This window comes from Schistocerca serialis, chromosome 4 (assembly GCF_023864345.2).
Source record: "Schistocerca serialis cubense isolate TAMUIC-IGC-003099 chromosome 4, iqSchSeri2.2, whole genome shotgun sequence".
NCBI lineage: Eukaryota > Metazoa > Arthropoda > Insecta > Orthoptera > Acrididae > Schistocerca > Schistocerca serialis.
The window spans coordinates 675,131,736-675,154,456 of record NC_064641.1 but is presented as its reverse complement, the minus strand read 5'-3'; the positions used below and the strand labels follow the sequence as shown (position 1 = coordinate 675,154,456).

General features: G+C 42.0%; 1 protein-coding gene across 1 annotated transcript in view; it reads left to right on the top strand.

The window, feature by feature from the left end:
• Positions 1–22,721, top strand: part of LOC126473154 (uncharacterized) — a 52,243-nt gene that overhangs the window by 10,970 nt on the left and 18,552 nt on the right. Inside the window, exon 2 of the mRNA XM_050100015.1 lies at positions 19,519–19,708. Within this exon, the coding sequence (XP_049955972.1) occupies positions 19,519–19,708 (190 nt within the window). The remainder of the gene's footprint in view (positions 1–19,518; positions 19,709–22,721) is intronic.

Sequence of the window (22,721 nt, the reverse complement as noted above, 5' to 3'; positions counted from 1 at the left end):
GACTGGAATACTCTGTTTCAATTTCTAAAGGTGGCAGGAGTAAAATACAGGGACCGAAGGGCTATTTACAGTTTTTACAGAAACCAGATGGCAGTAATAAGAGTCGAGGGGCATGGAAGGGAAGCAGTGGTTGAGGAGGGAGTGAGACAGGGTTGTAGCCCATCCCTGAAATTATTCAGTCTGTATATTGAACAAGCAGTAAGTAAAACAAAAGAAAAGTTTTGAGTAGAAATTAAAGTCCAGCGAGAAGAGACAAAAGCTTTGAGGTTTGCCAATGACATTGTAATTCTGTCAGAGACAGCAGAGGACTTGGTGGAGCCGTTGAATGGAATGGACAGTGTCTTGAAAGGAATGTATAAGAAAAACATCAACAAAAGTAAAACAAGGCTAGTGGAATGTCATTGAATTAAATCAGGTGACGCTAAGGGAAACAGATTTGTGCAGCAAAATTACTAAGGAAGTAGAGAGGATATAAAATGTAGGTTGACAATGGCAAGAAAAGCATTTCTGAAGAAGAGAAATTTGTTAACTTTGAATATAATTTAAGTGTTAGGAAGTCTTTTCTGAAGTTGTTTGTGTGGAGTGTAGCCACAATATGGAAGTGACACATGGATGATAAACAGTTTAGACAAAAAGAGAATAGAAGATTCTGAAATGTGGTGCTACGGAAGAATGCCGAAGGTTAGTTGGGTTTATCACCTAACTATTGAGGCGGTACTGAATAGAATTGGGGAGACAACTTACCAAAAGAAGGGATTGGTTAATAGGATAAGTTCTGCGACACCAGGGATCACCAACATAGTATTGGAGGGAGGTGTGGGGTTTAAAATCATAGAGGAAGTCCAAGAGATGAATACAGTAAGTAGTTTCAAAAAGATGTAGGTTGCAGTAGGTATTCAGGGGTGAAGAGGCTCGCACAGGATAGTATAACGTGAAGGGCTGCATCAGTCCAGTCTTTGGACGGAAGACCAGAACAGTGCAATGTGAGCCATAGTTTCTTATATCTTATCTTGGTGGTCCTTATGTGTAGTAGAATCTTTCTGCAGTCAGCCTTAAATTCCAGTTCTCTAAATCTTCTCACTGGTGTTGCTCGAAAAGAACTTTGCCTTCCCTCCAGGGATTCCCATTTGAGTTCTTGAAGTGTGCCCATAATTGCGTGTTGTTCAAAGCCACCAGTAACAAATCTAGCAGCCTTTAATTCGACTTGGTGTGGATCCCAAACATTCGGGCAGTACTCAAGAATAGGCCACACTAGTGTCCTATGCAGTTTGCTTTACAGAAATCTCCCAGTAAACCAAAGTCAACCATTTGCCTTCCCTATTAGAATCCTCAGATGCTTGCTCCATTTCGTATCTCTTTGCAATGTTATGCACAGATATTTAAACAATGTAACTGTGTCAAGCAGTACACTACTGATGTTGGTTTGTTTTTCCTGCTAATCCATATTAACTTACATTTTTCTACATTTTGAGCTAGCAGCCATTCATCACACCAACTAGGAATTTGGTAATGGAGAGAAGTGAAGAGAGTAAAAGTTTTAGATGGAGACCAAGGCTTGAGTACAGGAAACAGGTTCAAATGGATGTAGTTTGCAGTAGTTTGGCAGATATGGAGAGGCCTGCACTGGGTAGACTAAAGTGGAAAGCTATGTGAAATCTATCTTTGGACTGAAGACCACAACAACAATTATTAGCATTACAACAGGATGAACTATGTAAGCTAACAGAGATACTCCTCAAAACAGCTAAAGAACAGTGCTCATTCAATATCATTATTCAGATATTTGTCTTCATAGAATTTCTGCCATTCTCTACCTCCACAAAATCAGTTTTTGTAATGTTCTGGTCTCAGAGAGTGGTGAGATCAAAGGGGCAGTGTTTATTGTATTATAGCATCCCTGAAAGTAAATTTATCTTCTTGAATGGGGCCAAATATGAGGAAGTTCGATCAGTATTGGTTGTCGAATCAAGGTTCATCTACATATATACTTCACAAGCCATATTGTCGTGTATCATGGAGGATACATTGTGCAGTACGACCTCCCCTCACCCCACTCCCCATTACCAGTCACAAATAACACATGTAAAGAACAACCACTGTTAATAAGATTCTGTATAAACTAGAGATTGTTGGTGTTACCAGTGCCCAATCACTGTCACCGTAATACGAGGTGCATTCAAGTTCTAAGGCCTCCGATTTTTCTTCTAATTAACTACTCACCTGAAATCGATGAAACTGGTGTTACTTCTCGACGTAATCGCCCTGCAGAAGTACACATTTTTCACAACGCTGACACCATGATTCCATGGCAGCGGCGAAGGCTTCTTTAGGAGTCTGTTTTGACCACTGGAAAATCGCTGAGGCAATAGCAGCACGGCTGGTGAATGTGCGGCCACGGAGAGTGTCTTTCATTGTTGGAAAAAGCCAAAAGTCACTAGGAGCCAGGTCAGGTGACTAGGGAGCATGAGGAATCACTTCAAAGTTGTTCACGAAGAAACTGTTGCGTAATGTTAGCTCGATGTGCAGGTGCGTTGTCTTGGTGAAACAGCACACGCGCAGCCCTTCCCGGACGTTTTTGTTGCAGTACAGGAAGGAATTTGTTCTTCAAAACATTTTCGTAGGATGCACCTGTTACCGTACTGCCCTTTGGAACGCAACGGGTAAGGATTACGCCCTCGCTGTCCCAGAACATGAACACCATTATTTTTTTAGCACTGGCGGTTACCCGAAATTTTTTTGGTGGCGGTGAATCTGTGTGCTTCCATTGAGCTGACTGGCGCTTTGTTTCTGGATTGAAAAATGGCATCCACGTCTCATCCATTGTCACAACCGACGAAAAGAAAGTCCCATTCATGCTGTCGTTGCGCGTCAACGTTGCTTGGCAACATGCCACACGGGCAGCCATGTGGTCGTCCGTCAGCATTCGTGGCAGCCACCTGGATGACACTTTTCGCATATTCAGGTCGTCATGCAGGATTGTGTGCACAGAACCCACAGAAATGCCAACTCTGGAGGCGATCTGTTCAACAGTCATTCGGCGATCCCCCAAAACAATTCTCTCCACTTTCTCGATCATGTCGTCAGAGCAGCTTGTGCGAGCCCGAGGTTGTTTCGGTTTGTTGTCACACGATGTTCTGCCTTCATTAAACTGTCGCACCCACAAACGCACTTTCGACACATCCAGAACTCCATCACCACATGTCTCCTTCAACTGTCAATGAATTTCAATTGGTTTCACATCACGCAATTTCAGAAAACGAATGATTGCACGCTGTTCAAGTAAGGAAAACGTCGCCATTTTAAGTATTTAAAACAGTTCTCATTCTTGCTGCTGGCGGTAAAATTCCATCTGCCGTAGGGTGCTGCCATCTCTGGGACGTATTGACAATGAACGCGGCCTCATTTTAAAACAATGCGCATGTTTCTATCTCTTTCCAGTCCCGAGAAAAAAAATCGGAGGCCTTAGAACTTGAATGCACCTCGTAGGACCTTCAGCATTCACCATTTAGCGTTTCATTGGAACACTATGTACTATAGAATAGTTATCATATTTTTATTGCTTTGATCTTGATAATGATATAAATACGTACAAAAATTGACTGTAAGCCACTTGACATTCACTGCTGAATAAAGCTGCCACCAGACATGGCTGTGTGTTGTGCTTTTTAGCTGTATACTACATATCCATGCTGTTCTACAAATTTTCTTGTGTCATTTACCCATCTTACATTAGGCCCTTTAGTTATATCTTAGAATCCAGACAAGAATTACTTTGTATAAAAAAGCTGTCATTTATTTTTCCACTTCAGATTTACAAGAATCCAAATTTGACATGACAAGTCAACCGAGAAGGTTGTATCCTAAACACCCATCGCAAAAGACTTCATAACTGAGAACTTCGTTGGGCCATCAGTCAACCAATTGTCTGGCTACATATCCCACCCAACTACATTTCATTTTCATTACAGTCAAAATTATATACTTGTAGGGGGTTCATGACTCTAGTGTGACTGTGATATTTGCAAAGGACCACAAGCCTTTGCAGTAGTATTTCTCTCTTTGTGCTGCCGGTCCAAGCTCTGCTTGTCCTGGTGATCCCAGGATTCTTGAGCAGGGAACTGGCCTGTGCCACCAGTCCTCTTTACCATAACCTCCAGGAATTTTTCAATGACCGCTGTTGAACGCAATGAATAAATTTTAAATGTGAACATTTTAGGTTAAGCTTTAACGTGACTGTTATTGACATTAAATGAAACAACAAGTTTACTGTTACCAGTGACTGGTAACAGTAAACTTGTTGTTTCATTTAATGGCAATGAATAAACTTCATATGTCACAGAGAAAGGGGTTTTGCCTTAACCATCTAGACTGTGAGAAAGTTAGAAATTTCTTTCAAAACACCCTCTATATGTAGGTGTGCTATGTGCTGATTGAATGGATGGCTGCTTAGGTAGCTAATCTCAGGAATCTGCTTCACCTCAGTTGTTTAAGTCGTAGCCAGGCAAGTGAGATATGAGCTGTATAGATCCTTAACTGTTTGAGGCACAATATGATCCTCCATCTACTAACTAAGATCACTCCCAACGTTAGATCAAGGTCTACGAAAACTGCAGAAGTCATCTGATCACAAAACTCCAACAGTATGTATGATGGAGTATGGACGTAGAGACTTGTCTCAACATCCCCATCATAACAAGGATGGAAGGGAAAGGAGAAATTTCTCTGGGGTATGGGTGCCAACTTTCAGTGAAATTTGCAAGAGTGTAGGACTGACTTAGAGGAGTTAAAATTCCTAGTGCAGGCAGAACCTGTCTATATATGTCTACAATATGTCTATATATATGAAGTCCTCTGACTGCATTTGCTGAGGCATTCAAGCTGTTGTGTCGGATGCTGTGGGAGTCAGCACCAACGCAAACAAGGAAGCAGAGAAGTTGCGATGGCCAGTGGTGGGAATCAAAAATGATCTGTACATAACACTTGCAGATTAATAGAACACTTTATTTCTAAAAAGGAAAGAAAAGTAAGTTAACTTTTTGTTATGGGGTGGCTTGATATGCTCCCTTGTGTCTGCTACATGCAATTACTTTTACACTCTATTACTACTCACAAATGCAGGCTAAGCATCATCTTTCTGTTACTCAGTAGTGATGCTCTCGAACTCTGCAACCGAACTGGGGCTTACCTGCAATGGGCAGCTTGTGAAGTCAACATTTACAGAGGATGCTGAACTCTCTCTCCTTGTAGGTATGGCAGTGCCTGCTCTTCAGAATCAGGACCAACAGGAAGGAGAGAAAACACATCAACATTTGCAATCTTCAGCGTGGCCCAGTACAAGATTTCGTGCTGATACTGTGACAGTGACAAAGCCCAACATTATAGCTTCTGAGTCATGTGTGGTGGAACAGGTTTGGATGGATGAAACAAAGACTGAAGTGGCTTATGGTCTTACGCTAGGTAAAACTTCCAACCAAACAGATAATGGTGAAACTTTGTCATGCCATGGATAAGGGCAAGCACTTCCTTCTCGATTTGAGTATAGTAGCACAGCTCCAATCCCACACAAAGGAGTGTTCACTGCCAAAACCACAGGCTTAGCGGGATCAAAATGAACAAGGCATTTGTCACTCAACAAGGCATTTTTAAGTTTCTGGAATGCATCCTGACAGTCTTTGGTCCAAACAAAAGGCACATGCTTCTGGCACAAACATTGCAACAGAGCCACTATCTGGGCTGCATTGGGTATAAAGCGGATATGATATGTCAACTTTCCAAGAACTGGCTGCAATTCTGTCATGTTCCATGGGGCAGGAAGGTCCTGGATGACCAGCAAATGTGATTTAAGGTGGTGAACACCTTGACTATTAATAACATGGCTGAATTTCAGTCTGAAAAAAAGCAAATTTGTCCAGACAATACCTGAAACCTGCAGCTAAAAGTACTTGAAAAGGTGTACAAAGGTTACTGATATGTTCCTTTGGTGTACGTCCTGACACCACAATATTGTCCAGGAATTCGAACAGCTGGAAACTTCTGCAGTAAGCTGTTCTAAGTAGCGTTGTAATATGACAGGTGTGGAAGCACTGCCTAAGGGCAAGTGCAAAAATTTGAACAACCCTAAATGTGTGCTGACCACAAACACTTTCTGAAACTCCACATCTAGTGGAATTTGCAAATATACATCGCTTAGGTCAGTTTTTGAAAAATAGTGGCCCACACCAAGCGTGTCTACGAATTCCTTACGGCAAGGCAACAGGTAAATATGAACTATTGTTTGTGGATTCTCAGTGGATTTAAAATCAACACAAAGACAACGTCATCCAGAAGGCTTTGGTAAGATTGATTAGCCTGGACAGGAGCAATAACACCATTGTCTTGCCATTCTTTAAGTTCACAATTGCAACTTTATCTCTAACTGCATGAGAGAGAGGACACGCCCAAAAGAACTTAGGTTGCAGATTGTCCTTCATAGTAATGTGCAGCACAAAATTATTTGTGCTGCCAAGTTCTTCAGGAAATAAATCAGGAAACTCCTCAGTCAATTAAGTAACACTGTTACTGTTACTGTTACCAGGTTTGCATGTGGTAGTTGGTCACAAGGCCGTACCTGTTTGTCACTTTGTGTTACTCTGCAAGTGGGAGCTACGTCAAAGTTTTCCACATCACTCACACACGAGTCCTGATGTTCAGTGATTTGTAACACTTATTTCAAATTAGGATCAGAAAGTTTGAAAATTTGTTCTCGAATACTACTGTCTGGCGTATTGTATGTAATTGCATCACGAATCATTGCATCATTAAAGTACTGTCTGCAGCTTCATTGAAAATGACACTGTTGTGTCAAACCCTGAAGTTCAGTGACCCACTGACATAATGTCTGTTCTGGTTTTTTCCGTAATCAAAAGAACTTGTAACGAGCTGCAGCAACTTGTACCTGATCCTCATAATACTTAGTGAGGGCCGAAACTAAGTCTTCAAAAACTAGCAAATCTGTCCTACTAATTGGGAATAGCTTAGCGACTCTGTTGGATTACAAGAAATAAGAAAGTTTCACAGTGCCTTGAAGTATAGCACAATGAGTGACTGACTGAGCATACCACTTGTTCCATTCCCCTTGTTGTTCATTGAAAGCTCGGAAAGGTTGAATGCATGGGGGTGGTGCTGTGGATGTGGCTGGCTGTGGTGGAGTTGACGCAACAGCGGCTTTTGCATTAATAAGCTGCAGGACTGCCATCATCACCTGCTACATTTGATGGTTCTGAAACTGAATAAACTGAATTAGGTTAAAGTCGGCAGCAACCTGAGGTGTAGGCTCAGGTGACTTAGGAGGCAGGTTAGAGGCCATTTTAATGAGAGGAGGCCGGCAACAGATTAATTATAAGCAATATGAATGCACAAATAGTGAAAGCGTTGCTGCTTGTCTGCAAGAAAGAACACAGTTTGTAGCAATGCTCCTCTGGAAGAAAAGAGAAAAATATTAGTGACACACTATGAAGGAGCAATGAAGAGCGAACCTGCAATCAGCGGTGCCAGATTTTGTGTCTGGTGCTGTTGAAGTCAGCACTGGCACAGACAAGAAAGGAGAGAAGTTGTGATGGCCAGTGACCGAGCGAGGTGGCGCAGTGGTTAGCACACTGGACTCGCATTCGGGAGGACGACGGTTCACTCCCATCTCCGGCCATCCTGATTTAGGTTTTCCTTGATTTCCCGAAACCGCTTCAGGCAAATGCCTGGATGGTTCCTTTGAAAGGGCACGGCCGATTTCCTTCCCCATCCTTCCGTAATCCGAGCTTGCGCTCCATCGCTAATGACCTCGTTGTCGACGGGACGTTAAACACTAATCTCCTCCTCCTCTTCCTGTGATGGCCAGTGGCAGGAATCCAAAATGACCTGTACATAACACTTGCAGATTAGTGGAGCACTTTATTTCGAAAAAGAAACGCGTACATTAGTTAACTTCTCATTATGAGGTGGCTTGGTGTGCTTTCTGTGCCTCCATGCAATTACTTTTACACTCTATAACTACTCGCAGAACACAGGCTAAGTATTGTCTTTTTATTACTCAGTACTGATGTCTTGGAAGTTTGTGACCAAACTGGGGCTGACCACCGATGGGTGGATGGTTAAGTCAGCGTTGACAGGGGATGCTGAACTCTTGTCTTCCTAGCTAGGTGTGGCACTGCCTGCTCTTTCCATTGGCATGTGAGTCAGCACCTTTTTGATGCCATTTTGTGGTGCAGTGCTGGTTGGTGTGCAGCCAATGGTGTAGGACTACACACAAGCATTGTAATAATGACACCCTCAGTGGTGAAAGGGTGACAGGTGTAATAGTCTTACAGGTTCCCACCCATCAGAGCTATAGTACTTGATACAAGGCACGATTATATCTGTTCATATCCCATGTTGTTTCAGTGTGCAAAACTTATCTAACTTCTCATTAACTTGAAACTTCCTGGCAGATTAAAACTCTGTGCCGGACCGAGACTTGAACACGAGACCTTTGGCTATCGCGGGTAAGTGCTCTACCAGCCGAGCTACCCAAGCACGACTCACACCCCGTCCTCACAGCTTTACTTCTGCCAGTACTTCGTCTCCTACTTTCCAAACTTTACAGAAGCTCTCCTGTGAACCTTGCAGAACTAGCACTCCTGAAAGAAATGATAATGCAGAGACATGGCTTAGCCACAGCCTAGGGGATGTTTCCAGAATGAGATTTTTCACTCTGCAGCAGAGTATGCGCTGATATGAAACTTCATCTACATCTACATTTATACTCCGCAAGCCACCCAACGATGTGTGGCGGAGGGCACTTTACATGCCACTGTCATTACCTCCCTTTCCTGTTCCAGTCGCGTATGGTTCACGGGAAGAACGACTGTCTGAAAGCCTCCGTGTGCGCTCTAATCTCTCTAATTTTACATTCGTGATCTCCTCGGGAGGTATAAGTAGGGGGAAGCAATATATTCGATACCTCATCCAGAAACGCACCCTCTCGAAACCTGGCGAGCAAGCTACACCGTGATGCAGAGCGCCTCTCTTGCAGAGTCTGCCACTTGAGTTTGTTAAACATCTCCGTAACGCTATCACGGTTACCAAATAATCCTGTGACGAAACGCGCCGCTCTTCTTTGGATCTTCTCTATCTCCTCCGTCAACCCGATCTGGTACGGATCCCACACTGATGAGCAATACTCAAGTATAGGTCAAACGAGTGTTTTGTAAGCCACCTCATTTGTTGATGGACTACATTTTCTAAGGACTCTCCCAATGAATTTCAACCTGGTACACGCCTTACCAACAATTAATTTTATATGATCATTCCACTTCAAATCGTTCCGCACACATACTCCCAGATATTTTACAGAAGTAACTGCTACCAGTGTTTGTTCCGCTATCATATAATCATACAATAAAGGATCCTTCTTTCTATGTATTCGCAATACATTACATTTGTCTATGTTAAGGGTCAGTTGCCACTCCCTGCACCAAGTGCCTATCCGCTGCAGATCTTCCTGCATTTCGCTACAATTTTCTAATGCTGCAACTTCTCTGTATACTACAGCATCATCCGCGAAAATCCGCATGGAACTTCCGACACTATCTACTAGGTCATTTATATATATATATACATTGTGAAAAGCAATGGTCCCATAACACTCCCCTGTGGCACGCCAGAGGTTACTTTAACGTCTGTAGACGTCTCTCCATTGATAACAACATGCTGTGTTCTGTTTGCTAAAAACTCTTCAATCCAGCCACACAGCTGGTCTGATATTCCGTAGGCTCTTACTTTGTTTATCAGGCGACAGTGCGGAACTGTACCGAACGCCTTCTGGAAGTCAAGAAAAATAGCATCTACCTGGGAGCCTGTATCTAATATTTTCTGGGTCTCATGAACAAATAAAGCGAGTTGGGACTCTCACGATCGCTGTTTCCGGAATCCATGTTTGTTCCTACATAGTAGATTCTGGGTTTCCAAAAACGACATGATACTCGAGCAAAAACATGTTCTAAAATTCTACAACAGATCGACGTCAGAGATATAGGTCTATAGTTTTGCGCATCTGCTCGACGACCCTTCTTGAAGACTGGGACTACCTGTGCTCTTTTCCAATCATTTGGAACCTTCCGTTCCTCTAGAGACTTGCGGTACACGGCTGTTAGAAGGGGGGCAAGTTCTTTCGCGTACTCTTCCTGGGCGATTACAACTGTGTGCCGGACCGAGACTCGGACATGGGACCTTCGCCTAGGCTGTTTGAATTTCTGTCCGGCACACAGTTTTAATCTGCCAGGAAGTTTCATATCAGTGCATACTCTGCTGCAGAATGAAAAATCTCATTCTGGAAACGTCCTCTAGTCTGTGGCTAAGCCATGTCTCCGCAATATCCTTTCTTTCAGGAGTGCTAGTTCTGCAAGGTTCGCAGGAGAGCTTCTGTAAAGTTTGGAAGGTAGGAGATGAGGTACTGGCAGAAGTAAAACTTTGAGGATGAGGTGAGAGTTGTGCTTGGGTAGCTCCATTGGTAGAGCACTTGCCCACGAAAGGCAAAGGTCCCATGTTCGAATCTTGGTCCGGCACACAGTTTTAATCTGCCAGGAAGTTTCATATCAGCACACACTCCGCTGCAGAGTGCAAAACCTCATTCTTCTCATTAACTTGTTAGTAATAGATTCTCACAGACCTCATTCTAGAACTCTTACCCACCATTTTGTCCTAAATATGCCAATGTATGAAATGTGCTTTGGGGGGCTTCTCTATTACTTGCCTGTGGAGCCTTGTTGTAGAGAATCTCATAGTATGAAACTGAGTATGCTACATATTTATTAAAAGGTACAGTTCAGCACCACATTGGGGATGTTCTCTGCAGTAGGCCTCACTACATGTGCTCCTTTCCTTACCTTATGGAAATGGTGTATGTTACATTCCAGTGACTATTTTTCTTTCTTGACCTTAACAAAGGGAGCAGTATCTGATTGATGGTAGCTGCCAAGTCTGAATTCTGAGCTACCAGCTAGCTTTGACAGAAGATTTTGACAGTGTGCTGGTGTATGTGGTCAATGTTACAGATCATTCACAATGATCATCCATTCTGAAGTCGTGCCTCATATTTTAGAAGAGTTCCTTGGTAGAACAGTGGTGTCAATTTACTTTAAGCAATAGGAGCGCAGCACTGTGAAGACTGAAAAGCAATTGATCTGCAAGAAATCTTGTAATGTTTTGGAAGGACAGGAAAAAGACCTATAATGAGATTTTCACTCTGCAGCGGAGTGTGCGCTGATATGAAACATCCTGGCAGATTAAAACTGTGTGCCCGACCGAGACTCGAACTCGGGACCTTTGCCTTTCGCGGGAAAGTGCTCTACCATCTGAGCTAACGAAGCACGACTCACGCCCGGTCCTCACAGCTATACTTCTGCCAGTATCTCGTCTCCTACCTTCCAAACTTTACAGAAGCTCTCCTGCGAACCATGCAGAACTAGCACTCCTGAAAGAAAGGATATTGCGGAGACATAGCTTAGCCACAGCCTGGGGGATGTTTCCAGAATGAGATTTTCACTCTACTGCGGAGTGTGTGCTGATATGAAACTTCCTGGCAGATTAAAACTGTGTGCCCGACCAAGACTCGAACTCGGAACCTTTGCCTTCGCAGGAGAGCTTCTGTAAAGTTTGGAAGGTAGGAAACAAGATACTGGCAGAAGTAGAGCTGTGAGGACCGGGCGTGAGTCGTGCTTCGGTAGCTCAGATGGTAGAGCACTTGCCCGCGAAAGGCAAGGTCCCGAGTTCAAGTCTTGGTCGGGCACACAGTTTTAATCTGCCAGGAAGTTTCAGGAAAAAGATCTGATTGCATGATTTCCTGTGCCACAAAAACAATTGTACCTCCTCAACAAAAATATAGGTACCAATAAGGAGGGTTTCTGGGGAAGGACAAATATCTTGACTCACTGCTCTACTGAATAACCATATCCTAGTTTCCACTTAAGAAAATATAGCCCAAACAGTGGCAGAACATTTCTTCCAAAACACCTGCATGGCTAGCCGGAGTCCCACATTTCAGTTGTGTAATGAGGCTGGATCATATGTCAAACAACATATAGGATTACAACTGCCTATTCACAAGCTGGGAATTGGAACCAGCCCTGTCATTGGCTCTTATCCTCACCTAAGGCTGGTGATGTTCAGCAGAGCATGGTACAGTAAATCAGTTTGCAACAAAAGAAACCCTCCTTGCTGCTTTCAGCAGAATTATTAGATCAATGACCACTACCCCAACCCATAAAGGGAAGCAACAGTAATATCCTTCATGAAACCAGGGAAGGCTGGTACACATCCTACCAACAGTTGTATTGTCACCTTAAGATGATGTGTGGGAAAGTCTACTGAACTGATCGTTAGCCACCATATTGTCTAGATTCTGGAGATCTGAAGGCTCCTTGGCAATTACCAGTATGAGTTTAAGAAATACCATCCTACTCCCAGTAATCTCACACTGCTGGAGGTGGCAGTACAAGAATAAAAGTGATTTCAAATAATAAACAATAATATATTTGTGAAGGTGGTGCCCCACAGCTTGGAAATATTTTTAAGAAGTAATTGTTCGACTCCAAGAGCTGATAATAAATAAGCCTACTTATTGATTACAACTGATTTCAGTCCTTAGACCATCATCAGATATCATGTATACCAAAAAAGAGGACATATGAAACACATTTCACTGCCAACATAACACTCACACTCTCTCTCTCTCTCTCTCTCTCTCTCTCTCTCTCTCTCTCTCTCTCTCTCTCTTTTTCTTCATATAAGCACATGAAAACTCGCATAATAAGGTCTCACATGCTCACTTAAAACATTTAGAATAACTTATATGGAGATACGAGACCCATGTTGTCAGATATAATAAAACCCGTCACAAGAAAATAAAAGTAAGATATAAAGTAGTGGCCTGACTGTGTTCATAAATGTAATGAAACACTTCAATACAGTGCATTCGCACAGAGTTGCCTGTTGTTGAGTAGTGAAATAGATTGTCAAAAATAGAATGCGCCAAACACTATAATCTTTGTTCTATATGAATTAACAATAAACTGTGTCCAGTAAAGCCTAGCCTTTGACAGTGATGCGTGTCATCGTAACCACATTGCCTCCATCATAACCAGATTGCCCGCATGATGTAGAGTCATCTTTTTAGACCAGGAGAGTCATCAGTATGCAGTGCTTGCAGCTTAGCCCTGTTTAAACACTGCATTTTTAATTAGGTTTGTTTTATTTACTAAAAGGATTTGCTATCAATTTCACATGTTGAAAATACAAATGTTGTAAAAATATTAAAATTTTGTGTTGAGCCAGGGCATCTCTGTAGAGAGAGCCAATTTATAATGTGTAACATAGTGATTTGTTCTACCAGTTTTTATCAAGTGATCAGCCACTCACATAAATCTGTAGTGCTATTTTATCTTTCATCTCTTCTTGGTTTTACTTCCTTTTACTCTTCACTATATTCTCTTTTACTGTTAATTTTATTTATTACTAATTATTGGATATTTGAGCACACTGTTGAACATACCTATCTCAGAGACATTAAATAATAATTATCAGATTTTGTTAGCAATGACCCATGTATGCTTATTATAATTTTAACTGTAGACATGCAGTTTTATAAAACTGTATTGAGGAAAACTTGTTTATTTGTCTGTTTCAGAGACTTAAGTTTATTCATTTCTCATATTACTGTACTCTGTTTTATTGTTCATCATAATTCATCTTCTGTCAGTGATGGTATTAATAAATTACTGATATGTGAAAAACATTTCATATTGGAATAATCTGAACTGTCATTTATCATCTTAAGTGGCATTCGTCCCATAGCTGTGGGCTTCTCAGTGTTGTGGAATACTCCAACCTAAGTCAGCAGTGTGGCAGGCAGTGTTGGCATTGGTGTAGATTGGGAGGACAGAGTCCCGCAGCAGGTCTGGTCCCGAGGAGCTATCTTCATTGCTCTCTCAAGTGTTGACATTGACAGACAGTCTCTGAAAAACAGGACATAATCACCAGAACACTTCACTTGTCACACAAAAGGCATACAGTCACATTCAGCAAGTACACTGATAACCATGCCATTGAACACCATAAAACAACCACCACCACCACCTTCTCTCCATTCTGTTCCCTGATTCATTGGTTGTTTCCCTTTCTCTCCTTTCAAGATCAGACTTATGTCTCTCTATTATTTGATGCGAAATTCGCCATGTTTCATGGCCATTAATCAAACCAGGTAATACATTGATTGTGAAATTTCCTTTTAAAACACATCAGAAGTTTATTTTTGAAAACCTTATTTTGTTTACACATAAGTACTCTAAGCTATCTTTAATCTTTTACTTATTTCTTTTCCTGTCCATTGAATTGTCATCTCCAATTATATTACATACAGAAGCCCAACTGGATCTTTGACTTCATTGTCAATTTGTACTATTTTCTTTTTAATATGTTGGTAATAAATTATTTTATTCTAAATATGACTGATTTTCATAAATTTGCTCTACCAGATTCTTCCTTTTCTTTTTTAAATTTCTCTGCACTAGAGACAAGCAGTACAGTAATAATCAGCAAAACAAATGGTGTTCAAATGTGTTCCATTGACAGATTCTTTTTTTCTCAGTTTATGGGTCTAACACTTCGCAGGGATATGAAGTAGAATGATCACACAGGCTCAGTCATGGGCAAAGCAGATGGTAGACTTCAGTTTACTGGTAGAAAACTGGGGAAGTGCAATTAGTCTACAAAGGAGATTGCTTACAAATTACTCATGTGACTGGTTCTAGAATATTGCTCAAGTGTATGGGACCAGTACCAAATATAAGTAATAGGCAATATTGAACATATACAGAGAAGGGCAGCACAAATGGTCACAGGTTTGTTTGATCTGCAGGCGAGTGTCACAGAGAGAGTGAAAAACTGAGCTGGAAGAGTCTTGAAGATCGACATAAACTATCCCAAGAAAGTCATAAAGTTTCTAGAACTGGCTTTAATTGATGACTAGGAATACACTGCAATACGTAGGGATCATGAGGATAAGATTACCATAATTACTGCACACTCAGAGGCATTCAATCAATTTCTTTCCATGCTCCATATGTGAATGGAATGGGAAGAAATCATAATAACTGGTACAATGGGACATACCCCCTGCCATGCAGTTCATAGTGAGCTGCAGAGTATAGATGTAGATGTAGATGTATCTGGAAACTTCGTATATGGTTGCTAATAATACTTTTAGTGATACAGAATATTCACTTCGCTCTGAATTTTTGTGGAAGCTCTATCATTAATTTATATATTCTACAGCGGTTGGAGAAAGATATGGAAACATATGCATGCTTGAACATAATTGCAGATGCTAAACAAATCTGCAGGTTGCGCTGTTGTATTTGACTAAATGGCACCTGAGTGATGTCCTTAATATCATGCAAATGTCGGTCATGGTCAGAACAGTGTTCTTTGTAGTTGTGAGTGCATTATGTCAGAGCTAAATGAATCCAGATGTGGGCAAATTGTTGAGGTTATATGGTGGGTGCTCCCATAACCAAGACAGCCAAAGTGTTAGGTGTTTCAGGAGACATTGTATCAAAGATTACACCCCATTCAGGAAAAGTAGGAAAAACACACCTGCTAAGTCACAGTGCGGACAGAAGTATGTGGTGAGTGATTGTGAAAGATGATTGTGATTGTAACAAAAAATAAGAATAACAGCTGCAAAAGACACTGTAGAAGTGATTGTTGCACTCGAGAACCATGTCAGCACCAAAACAACACAAGTGTCTGTTAAGTGATTGTGACAGGTGATTGTGATGGTTATGAAAAATAAGGATGACAGCTGCAGAAGTCACTGCAGAACTGAATTTCACACTCACGAACACTCTCAGCACCAAAACAACAAAAAGGGAGCTCCATGAGCAGGGAATTGCAGGTATAGCTGGAATTCCAAAACCACACATCACAGATGCAAATGCTCATAAGACGAAATCGTGGTGCGGAAACCATAAAACCTGGACTGTGGAGCAATGAAAGAAAGTCATTTGATCATATTCATGTTGTTATACACTGTTTCCAAATTCTGGCTGAGAAGGTCCCAAGAGTGAAACATGGGAAGGGGAGTGGTCTGGGGGGGGGAGTGGTTAGTGATAATTTGGGCAGCCATATTGTGGTGGTATTCCCTGGGTACCCTGCAAGGTCGCTTTGCTGCCAAGGATTATGTGACCATTTTGGCTGACCAGGTCCATCCCATTGTACATTGTTTGTTCTGCAGTAGTGATAATGTGTTCCAAGACAACAGCCACCCTATCCATACAGCTCACATCACCCAGGATTGATTTTGTGAGCAAGAGGGTGAATTGTCACATTTTCTCATGCCATCACAGTCACCATTTCTCAATATTATTGGGCCTTTGGGGTCCATTTTGTAGAAAAGTGTGTATGGTCACTATCTACTGCCATCGTTATTACCTGATCTTGGCATTATTTTGTAGGCTGAACAATAGTAGATTCCCTTAAACCATACAGACCTGTATTTATCCATTTGGAGATGTTTGGAAGCTGTTTTGAATGTTGATGGTTTTCCTACACCATACTGGCCTCATAATGTTTTTTTGGTATTTCCATAAATTTTGTCCATCCCCCTGTATAGTATTTTAACATTGTGCAAATGAGCCATTGTGCTGTATCTGCATCTAAAGCCAGCTTTTTCCTCAGGATATCCAAAGTCTTTTCAAGTGAAATTGTCTTCCACTGAATATATTTCTTCCTGTGCTACGCAGTAATTAATTGGCACTTCAGTTTAAATAGTGCTAACTTCCCTATTTGTCACGTAATCAACCCACTTCCTCCCCACCCCACTCCCAGAAAAAAATCCGTCATAGAAATTCTTTGAGTGAGGGGGAATAATTCCCATATCAGTTCAGTCATTACCATTACCCTACACCTCTCACCTGCTCTGGCCCAGGTGTCCCATGGCGGCCCTTGTTTGGCGATGTGGCCTGGTTCCTAGCCTTATTCTCCTTGTTCTTTTATGTTTGCCACTTTTCATGTTTTATCTTTCCAAAATTTTATCATCTTGTCTGTGCCGCCCATTTTCTTGGGTAACTGGTGGTGAGGCGGTGCTATTGGGATGGAAAGGGTGCTTCTACCACCGCATACCGCACTTCGGGGACCTCCAGCTGCATTTTGGGCTTAGCAGCTTGCCCCCTCTCACTCCCCTCCTGCTTCTCCTTGATTTTATCTCTGTCTTATTGTATCTTGTTTACAATCGGGCTTTCCAGTATTTGCCTTTTGTACCTTCCTTCTGAGGATTATTCCAGTTTCAATACATAGGGGATGAAGGGACTGCACAGTTTGGTGCCTTTAACTCCAATATCCAACCAACCATTACCCTAATATCTCTGCCGGTGGTTATAATTGGCAGATCAGGCATAGTGAGATTCAGTTCTGGGCTCAGTTACCACAATGTAGGTATTTCCAATTTCCGTAAGACATTTAAAACAAATGACCAAGTCATTTACTTTTAGAAAAGTATGTGTGAATTCTTTTTTCCTTTGTTGTCTGTCACTCAGAACTACTTGGAAAGGGGGTTGACAAACATGTTACATGAAGCAAAAGTCAGCCACCATAATTTAAGTTACAGTTGAACCTTTTGTGCATCACAGAGCAGAGACTTGACCTAATTCCTGAAATCATTTGGGAAAATATGGCCCCTCCTTTTCCCAGAAATTGAATGTTGTGAGACTTGGTGAATTATCTCATAAATATTTGCTCCCTTTTTAATTTTTGATGTGAACTATTTATACAACCCCTGTTCTTCATATTCTTTAATCAAATGGTGGGTAAACTGGTTATTTGCTACTTCATTCATTATACATTTTTTTATAAGGAGCCTCCAACACATCATAAGAAATGCCACCTAGTTATATTTGATGTTTACAGATTTCAAGTCTCATCAGTGGACATATATAAAAAAGTTACTGGTGAAAAATATTTCTAAAGTGTATTGAAAATTATATTTAAAAGGCCAAATTTAGTATATTTATTCCTTTAAGCAGTTGTCTTTACTTATTTAATTGTTTGTATTCCATCCAAAGGATTTTCCATTGCATCACCAATATTTGTCATGCATACTGATGAGGCAAAGCATTATGACAAGTGCTCAACCCAAGATTGAATGCCAACAGGTGGCACTGCGGGCACGTGACACAGTAAGGAAAGCATAGAAGCGAAGCAGAGACTGATGGGGAATCATTCTAGAAATGATGCAGGCCACCCATCGGGAAATCCTTCATCATATGTGACTTTGACAAAAAGCAAATGCTTACAGCCCGGCATCTGGGAACAAACATGTAGGAAATGGTGAAACTGGCAGCTGTGTGCATTCAACCATTGTGAGTGTGTATGGTAAGCAGTAGAAGGAGGCCTACTTAGGCAACAAAGTTTCGGACATGCACACTTCATCACAAAACACAGAGGTCAGAGGCCTTGCACGCTCTGGAAAGCGGGATAAGCAGTGGTTTGTTGTAAATCTGGTAATAGACTACAGTTGCAAATCTGATAACAGACTACAATGCTGTTGCAGGCCAAGTGTTTCAGAGCACACTGTTCAGTACACATTTATGAAAACAGGGTTCCACAGCAGATGAACCGTATCTAATATTCCCAAGTTGCACCAACAACATAGTCAGTTAAGTTTGCAGTGGCTTTAGGATAATCACGACTGAATTGTGGATAATGACAACATGTTGCCTGGCCAGTTGAATCATGTTTCTTGTTAAACAGGTCAGTGTATGTGTCTGGATATGCCACATCAAGGTAAATAGCTGTTCGAAATTTTGAAATTAGGACCATGCCATGCCATGGCTGCAGGCTATTGGGATCAGTATTGTGCTGGAGGTGGTTGGGGGGTGGGGGCGGGAGACACATTCACCTGGACTTCCATCTTCCGTAGAACCTTTGGTAGTAATTAACGGCACCATGACAGCTCTGGAATATGTGAATGATGTGAAAATTATTGTGAATCACCTGCGTCCCTTAATGCTTGATGTCTACCTCAATGGCAGTTACGTCATACACCATGATAATTACCCAAGTCACAAGGCCAGCAGAATCATTCTACAGTGGTTTGAGGAGAATGATAGTGAACACAAGTTGACGTCATGGCCACAAAATTCACCTGATGGAACACATCTGAAATGCTATCGGGCTACAGATCCACACCAACAAAGCTCCAGACCGTAATTTGCTGGAATTGTGTGACCTGTGCCAAGTGGTGCCACATATCTCCGGAAAACTACCAAGGACTTGTTGATTCCCTGTCACACACAAGTGGTCCATGGCTAACCACACTATTAAGTAGTTGGTCATAATGTTTTTGCTCATAAGTATGTGTATTTTGTGCAACTGTGCATTACTTTTCAGCAGTTTGTAATTGCTTTCAATTGTAGATGATGTTGATATACCACTTATATTAACTCCATTTTACAGGAAAAACTTTTGATACATGGAGTGTTAAGCTGTTGTCTTTATTGTCAGCTGTATGGCATCTTGCAGTGGACCTCAAATGGTTTCTAATACCACTTTTGACGGGCTTGCTGATTACATATGTAACGTGGGTTGTAATTTATTATGACAGCAAAGTACCAGGAGTGCAACCGCCAAGTCCCTTCAGTGCGTCGTAAGTATGAAATAAACATTTGTTCTGTGACATTGTTTGCTTTAGCTATTAAAAATGTGTTCCAGGTAGAGTAAATAATGCTGTTATTATTCTAGTTTTCATTGAAGTACTGTAGAAACATACAAATATTGCATGAATTGACAGAGAAAGAGTATAACTATTTTATGCACTGAGTGCCCAGTATTACACATTTATTCATGAACTGCATTTAAATTCCAACAAACACTGTCACTGCACATCTTAATGTTACACATTTATCACCAAAATAAACGTAGATGATGTGACTGTGTGCGCCAGCAGCCACAGCAGAGGCTCACACATGACGCCATGGCCTGGTCTAGTCTGGTAGTGAAATATCCATCATTATGCATATGGTAGCCAATGTGTTAAAAATGGATGTGTACCCCACACAAGGCTCAGCTTTTTGAGTATGTACATGGCAAGCATGGGGCCCCAAGCCATTGCAGTAATTCTTCCTTTCCTGTGCTGCAATTATACAGTCTGACTATATTTTTCCTCACATGTATTCCCTAGAACAGATTCTCCGCTGATGCCCTAGTTCACTCATAGGACGTTGATTTTGGCTTCTCCCACTTCGTTCCCCTTATTTCGGTTAACATATGTTCGGTTCCAGTTCTGGGTTATACTACCATATATTCAAAATTTTTACAGATTGTGCAGGGAAAATAACCCAATACCCAGCAGGTGGCCAGTCCATGTAGGGGTTCATCAGGTATCCATATGCTGGTAGCCCCCTGACCATGCAGCCGGCCGGAGTGGCCGTGCAGTTCTAGGCGCTACAGCCTGGAGCCGAGCGACCGCTCCGGTCGCAGGTTTGAATCCTGCCTCGGGCATGGATGTGTGTGATGTCCTTAGGTTAGTTAGGTTTAAGCAGTTCTAAGTTCTAGGCGACTGATGACCTAAGAAGTTAAGTCGCATAGTGCTCAGAGCCATTTGAACCATTTTGAACCTGACCATGCAGGTATCACAGTGTTGATGCCCAAGCTGTTACCTTCCTGTGCATGTTGAGGATTAGGTCCCTGTCCATTGGGAGGCATCAGGGTCCCAGGCACTAGCCACATGTCTGGTTGCCTTTGCTCCAACTTGGATGGCTCTCATGGAGATTGCCCTCATTCAGAGTAGGCAGCATCATGGCAGATATTTAGCTTCACGAAATGACCAAAATTATCAGCATGTATCCAGGAGTTTCTGGCAGTCTTCCAGACTCCAATTCAATGCCAATCATTATGAGTATAGCAACTTTCTCTCCTTGGCAATGACTTCACAGTCAGTTATTCCTCCCAGTTCCCAGTTTGCGTCCAAACAGATGGAGGATCCATTCTCTTTACTAAGCCATGATTTTTGTGGAGAATATTGAAAACGTATTTGGTGAACTCCGTTCCCCTAGCAAGTTATGAAGCAGTTCTACGTTAAGACGGAAAATACTACGCAGTTCTGGTTGTTACCATCTTGTAAATAAATTGATGTGTTTGTTGCCTTCACACCCAAAAGCAACTGAACATGATACAGGATTAATTTTTCACCAGCACCAAATGTTGCAGATGAACGAAGAACTACATCAACACATGGAGAGGTGAGGGATCTACTTTGTATGTCATGTATGTTGAGGTTCACCAGACAACGAGGTAGACACTAGCACATTCATCCTTGCTTTTGAGTGGGGGTTCGCTTCCAGAGGGGGTCAACATCATATGTGGCCACTGTGAAGTGAAGTCATATTTCCCACCCCAGTGTTTTACTTTAAACACAAGTGATTTGGGCATATGTCTTCCTGGTGTACATATGACCCTGTTCATGGAGACTGTGGCCACCCACTTTGCAATAATGCATCACATGTGTTACCACCTGTCTGAGACAGTTGCAGGAGCGACCACCCACCCCGATCCCAAGAACACACTAACCTACTCAAGGAATAGAAAATCCAGGAACAAACCACAGTGTGTCCCTCATATTTTGAAACCTGTAAAAAATATAACCATTTGTATTCAGTGTCACCGATATTGACTTTTGCCGCTAATGTGGCTAGGTCATCAGCAGTACTGATGTTTTTACTCCCTCAACATCAACATCTGGTAGTTACACAAATAAACTTGACTGTGGGGGCAATAGGCACTCCCCTCTCATGTTTGACGTGGGAACCTTCTCACCTAAAGTCCACAAATGAGGCCCGACACTAGCCAGTGTCTGAAGAAGCCTCAGACTGTGGGTCCCAGGGCTGCCCACTCTTCTTCCATTGCTATACCCACAGCCCTCATAAGAATCTTGACCATTAACAACTGTGAGAAAGAACAAGAAATCTTGTGAGAAGGTTACCATGGGGAACTTGGAGGTACCAGATCTCCACCATCAACATAGTGATCAAATGGCATTAAAATGGATGTTACTGACACCTGCCAGAACTAGAACAATTAATTTCCTTGTGTTCTGCAATCTGTGTTCCTCTCAAAGAAACACGCTTTACTGATGGCCATCCTCCAACTCTTCGAGGTTGCTGTGATTTCTGCCTGAATCATACCAGGCCTGAGAGAGCATGTGGAGGAATCTGTACATTGCTTCACACAGATGCCCTCAGAGAGTGGATTCTCATCCATACCATGTTGGAAACAGTAGCAGTGCAAGAGCAAACAACCCCTGCGATCACAATTTGTAATATTTATTTGCCTCCAGGGAGGGCATTTCCTTACCTTGAGATGATGATTATAATGCAACTACTCCCTCACGTTTTTCTCCTAATTGGGTGTTTCAGCACACACCCCATAGGGAAGCACCACTTCATCTGTTGGGGGCCTGCTGATTGACCAGCTTCTTTCTGATCTTGATCTGTGTCTCATATTCACTTCAGTGCCACCCATGACACCTTTTCAGCTGTCAACCCTACGATCTCTTCCCGCACTCTCACGGCCTTGCCACAATGTTCACTAGACAGTGAGCTTTATGATAGAAACCATTTCCCAGTGATCCTGGCACTTCATTGTCAGTGACCAATGGACCA